This window comes from Rhopalosiphum maidis, chromosome 1 (assembly GCF_003676215.2).
Source record: "Rhopalosiphum maidis isolate BTI-1 chromosome 1, ASM367621v3, whole genome shotgun sequence".
In the NCBI taxonomy this organism is placed as follows: domain Eukaryota; kingdom Metazoa; phylum Arthropoda; class Insecta; order Hemiptera; family Aphididae; genus Rhopalosiphum; species Rhopalosiphum maidis.
In genome coordinates this window covers 58571448-58577447 of record NC_040877.1, presented here as the reverse complement: position 1 = coordinate 58577447, position 6000 = coordinate 58571448, and the positions used below count along the sequence as shown (strand labels likewise).

General features: G+C 24.9%; 1 protein-coding gene across 1 annotated transcript; it reads left to right on the top strand.

Moving 5' to 3' along the window:
* The first annotated feature begins 921 nt into the window (after positions 1 to 921).
* On the top strand, positions 922 to 5194 carry LOC113548046 (elongin-B). The gene is made up of 5 exons (XM_026948699.1): positions 922 to 1034; positions 1148 to 1250; positions 1333 to 1426; positions 4560 to 4701; positions 4761 to 5194. The coding sequence occupies exons 2-5, from the start codon at positions 1248 to 1250 to the stop codon at positions 4870 to 4872; spliced, it is 351 nt and encodes a 116-aa protein (XP_026804500.1). The 5' UTR covers positions 922 to 1034; positions 1148 to 1247; the 3' UTR covers positions 4873 to 5194.
* The last annotated feature ends 806 nt before the right edge of the window (positions 5195 to 6000 follow it).

The window sequence follows — 6000 nt, the reverse complement described above, 5'->3', positions numbered from 1 at the left end:
TTAAATGTGTATATTTTATCAGAGTTTATGAATAATATTGAAATAATTCGTTAAAACGCAACTTATGAAACTTGTTCTACTGTTTGTTATAGGTGGTAGCTTATAAGTTTAACGTTTATTTACATCGAGTAGGTAGGTCACTGTAAAGGGTAAAGTGTAAATTCAAATTGGTTAATTTTTTTTAAATAAGTATAAATAGTCGTAAATTTAACAATTATTTAATTGTATTTCAATAATTGCTTCAATATTTATTTCCAATATCAATTAAAGAAAATAGTGCTAACAGGAGCATCAGTTGGAAAAAACAGAATTATCATTGTACATTCATACCTACTTTTTTTTAAATGCTTTTTTTGGCCAGTATTTCAGAGGCACTGTGAGCGTGGATAATGGATATGGAAATTAATTTTAATGTAAAGAAAAGAAGAAAAATACCGAAAGAAAGGTAGTTAGATAGAATAGAGAATGACACGAAAATAGCTGATGCGAATAAAGGTGAGATGGAAGACAGAGCACTACAGGGATGTAGAACAACGGTGGCCGACTTTAATAAATGTCACTTTATGATAGAAGGTAAGAAAAAGAAGACAGAGCACGTTTGTCTACCCTTGACCCGCTATCATCTCATAAAAAAGGTTAGGTTTTAATATTTTTAAAATATTGTAAATTTAACTTACAAAGATAATTTAATATACTACATTTTTAACTGTTCAAGCTTATTTCTTGAAAAATATTTAATTTTTAACCACTAGGTATAATTGTTAAATTTTTATAATGATAATTTGATTTCAAACATTAATAAAGAAATTGCATGTGTCTACGAATTTTTGGTATTTTTAAATTAATATTAAAGAGTATTATTGAATATTATAAAGTGGCTAACCTGTAAAATAAAATCTTATGCGAATTGATAAGTAAGATTAGTTGATAACGAAAAAAAGAATGACTATCATTATTTACTATTAAATGTTATTTACAGTTGTAGATACTATAGTTATTTGTGTTTTGTGTAGTAAATACAGTAATAACTACTAGTAAGTTGAAGTTGTATTATTTTAATTGTGTTAACATTAACCTATATAGGTTGTATTGTTGTAATATCTAATCTAATGCTTGTTTTCGTCTTTTCAATTTCAATACAATTTAGATTTTAGATTACTTGACCTCGTGCTTTCAAAATCACTTTATTGTAAAAAGCTGACTATCAATATAATTCGCGATCAAAATATTTTCAGTTTCAATCTAAAATGGTTAGTAAATTGTTGTGGTTGTTTATTTTATTTAACTTTTAGTAGTAAAACATAATTTAAATAACAGTATTTTATTGTTTAGGACGCTTTCATGATGATACAACGAAAAAAGCTAACCATATTTACTGATGCTAAAGACAATATACTGGTTAATGAACTCAAAAAGATTATTGGATGTATGTACAATTATTAATTATAGTTTTTGAGTGTTAAATGAAGTGCCTAAGTGAGAATAGTAGGAAAACCAAACATACATTTATGTGTTAATTATTTATTGATCAAATTCTTTGTTACAAAATAAATATAAATATTATAATATAAAAAGATAATAATAATATCAATAATCATTTTTGCGACTAAATGTAATGCTTAATATAGGTTGTGTTTAAAAAAAAAATCTGTATAATAGTTAATAAGAGAACTGGAAAGATATTATTGATATATATTTGCATATTTTGGTAAATAAAATGCATTTTGTACAATTTTTTACTGCGTAGAAATTCTAGCCCTATTTATGACTGTAACTATTACTCATTAACTTGATTATTAAAGCATAATAAATAACAAAAAAAAGCACAACATTTTATTAAAGCAAAAAAAGAAGAATATTTATTTTTTAAAAATGCATGATCAAAAATGAACATAAACTAGGTATAACATTTTGTTTAAATCAAACCTATTATAATTAATTTTGTTTGATGTATATTAATAATATCTAGTAATTGTTTCCAGTCTTTATTTTTTTTAAAAACACATTTTAGTTTATCTGAAATTGCAGTTGTAATATCTTCATTAGCTTCATTCAACTTCTTTTTCTATCCAAGACATTAATTATACATTTTGTCGGCGATTCTATAAATTATACATATAATTTAGTATTGTTATATAAAATTGTTAGAATACTCAGTCAGGGCCATCCCAATGATTTTCAGGGCTCGGGCAGAGTAAAATTGCGGGGCCTAAAATGTCTAAAATATCATCACTAATGCGCGCCAGTTGCATATACAGGGTGATTCTTTTATCATTGAACACTTATTATATCAAAAAATATTAACTTTTTACAATTTTTTTTTTCAAAATTTTTAGTTTTGTGCTTTTCTATAACTGTATACATCATTTTTATTTTTTTCACCCTTATATTTAAAAGTGAAATCACTATCAACTTTTGATTTCTAAATAGCAACCTATATTTAAAGTGTCATAAAATAGTAGGGCTATTTTTTTAATGAATTTTAACGTTAAAATTATTATTTTTCATTTTATCCATAACTTATAGCTACTCAGAGTTGGGTGTTTAGAAGTTTCTAGGTGTATTTCCTACAGATTATTACGGTTGTGAGGCATTGATAACTACAGGTAAAAACGAGTTTATTACATATGAGATATGAAACAAAAAGTATTATAAAATTCGAAAACCAACAAACTTTAAAAAGCTTTATCTCGCTAAAAACTTAACGAAAAATAATAATTTGAAAGTTAAAATTCATTGAAAAAAAAAAGCCCTATTAATTTAGTAAATTTAAAATATAGGTTGCCTTTTTAAAATAAAAAATTTCATACAGTTTAAGAAAAGTATGAAACAAAATATTTTGAAAAAAAATAATGAGTGTTTAACAAATATAGTACCTTACACCTACTGTCCAACAACAATATAAATAAGTAAATAAATTAATAATGCAACATGTCATAATATAATAAATATAAAATATAGTAATAGGTACAATATAAAAATGTATTAAAAATAAAAATTAACTTTTCTACTTTTTAAATCCGCGAATTGATCAATAATATCATCATATATTAATTGGTCAGCAATTTCTTTTTCTATAGAGATTATAGCTGAGTTAGTGACGTTTTCTTTTACAATTTTACATAAAAAAAAAATAATAATTAAATATTTTTTTGCTCATCAACTTGATTTTTTTTATTGTATCTATGAAGTGGGGCCTTCCCATTTGTGACGCGAGTGCCCCCTTGTCCTGCCCTAGGGACAGCCCTGTACTCCGTTGAAAATTACCTTTTCGCTGATGTAATAATATCTTGTAAAAATCTAAAGTTTGTTGAAATATACATAAGATTTTATTGAAGAGATACTTTTTTAATAGTGATGGGTCGAACCCTGATTTTTTAACTTAAACCAAACCTAGAATTATTTTAAGTTGAACTCGAACTCAATACTTTTTATCATTATTATTATAAATGGTATATGAAGTACCCGTTACAGTTTATAACTTTCTATTGCCAATTGTCTAATCATTTCTAAATAATGATAATCAATTTTTATTTTTTAAAAATAACTTTTGAAGAATTGTACAAATATTTGATCTTTGAACTATCGCGGCCAGTAAGTCTGGTTCGACAAATATTTTCAAGTTTGATTTTCGATCAGTAAAAGATGTTTGATAGTTCGGTTTGAAATTTTTTCATGACAAGTTCTAATTTTGAACTAAACCGAACATCAAGGATTTGGTTTGGTTCGGTTTGAGATTTGAACAATTCGACCCATCACTAATTTTTAAATAAGTAGTTCTTTCACTACTTTAATACCCTTAGATTTTTCTTCAAAGTCTTTATTTATGCTTTTTAATTCATTAAACTATTTTTAATAATACTGAACAGCTTATGAAAATAATAATAATCCAATATAACCGTTTAGTCCATATTCCATGTTTTTACATTTCTTATTAATTAAATTAAATATTTTTATTACTATAGCATAATAAACATAAAAATGCCACAGCTGTAATAATTGAAATAAAACCGAAAAAGCAAAAATAAATTAGTTTATTTAGAATCAGATTGACATAAAACAAATCAATGTATAAAAATGTGATTTCTATCTTTATAAAAAATAAGCTTTAAATTTCCAAGCCCTACTCGTTAGTATAATAAATAAAAAAAATTTTAAAAAAAATTTATATAAGTAAAATATTTTATATTCTAAAAAAATTATGATAATAAGAAATTTTAAATTCCCATTCCCTTTATTTATGCATAAAACATTTGTATTTCGGCTTAAAATCCCTCCATAGAAAATAATGTGTTTTCACTTGTAGAAAGAGTCATCCAAAAATTACCAAAAATATTATACCTATCTTTTCCTACAATATTACCTCAAAGATGAGTGAGTTTAAATCCTTAACATATTGATCAACAATTTGTACTACAAAAATGGTGCTAATATCATGCAATTTGTAATACAAAATTCCGATAACCCCATTATATAAACAACAAATTTTAAAAACAATTTAGACTAAAATTTATTTATTGGATTTTTTTAATTTACAACATTATTAATTGTTATTTTAGGTATCATTAAAGTAGCACCATCAAATCAACAACTTTACTACAAAGATGAAATTATGGATGGGTCAAAAACGTTGTCAGAATGTGGTTTAAATTCTAGTATTGCTAAGGCACAAAGTCCAGCTACTATTGGCTTAGCATTGAAGTAAAAACAAATAAATATTAAAACATTTGTTGATTATTAATTTTGTATGATATTTGTAGGATGGATAATGGAGAATTTGAGCCATTAGAAATGGTCCCATATTCATTGCCACCTGAATTGCCATATGTGATGAAAAACCAAGAAACTAATGGTCAAGAACCACCCATGTAAACAGCAATCACTAAATAACATGTTCCAAAATGAGTTTTTTTTTTTAATGGTATATAAACAAGTGAAAAATAGCATCTCAGCTTAAACTAAGGATTTTTTTTTATGATTGCCAATTGGTTATAGTTTTTTTTTTTTTTATTATATAACCTTATTTTATATTTTATTTATAATCAATAAACATGTCATAACTATGAAAATGGTAACATATACACTACAAATATTAAATAATTTACCAAGTCATTAAATTTGTTAATTTAAACATAATTGTTAAAAAAATTTGTGTTAAAATTTAAAGTATTCAATATAAATGTCTAAAATATAATTATTTAGTTTTTATATTATTTTCAAAAGAATAAAAAAAAAAATACCATAACTTAAACAAAAAATATTATGTACCTAAATATAATAAATGTTTAAATGTCTGTTGGTCATATGTATCATTGAGTGGAAAGCACTGAAAATTAAAAATATTTAATTATTTACAAGTTTACCTATTTAAAAAAAAAAACAATGTAAATATAAAAATTTAACTAAAACTATAATTTTTATGATTTGATATTCAAATAATATTTTAGTTTAAGAATTAGTTTTAGGTTAGGAAATTAGACATATTATTGTACCAGTTGCGTAATCTGGATTTTTTCAAGGGGGGTGGTCTGCCAGTAGCGTTTACAGTAGTTTTCCAATACATTTCTAAATTTGTTAGTATACTATAGACAAAAGTTACAGTTGAAAGGGGGTGTCCAGACACCCAAAACACCTTCCTTGGTTGTGTCACTATATTGTACAGCTGAGAGTCTCCTATACCCTGCGAGTTTCCTCAATGCTAACATTGTTGAACAGCACCGTGTACTCAATATCATAGTCATCAAAATGAGTTAATTTAAAACTCGCAATTTAATGGTGTAAATAGAAGTGTATTTATCTTTTTATGGCTATAGGCACCAAATTTGCTGCTCCTATAGTAGGTTAACGAGTTACAATATCCCTCCAAAATACTAAATATTAAATATATAGAGTATAGACAATAGTAGTGACTAGTGGACATCCATTTGAATTTTTAGACTAGGTTTTTATTTTGAATATTTTATTTAGCCCACTTTGAAAAAAATGTTAATAGATGTCCAC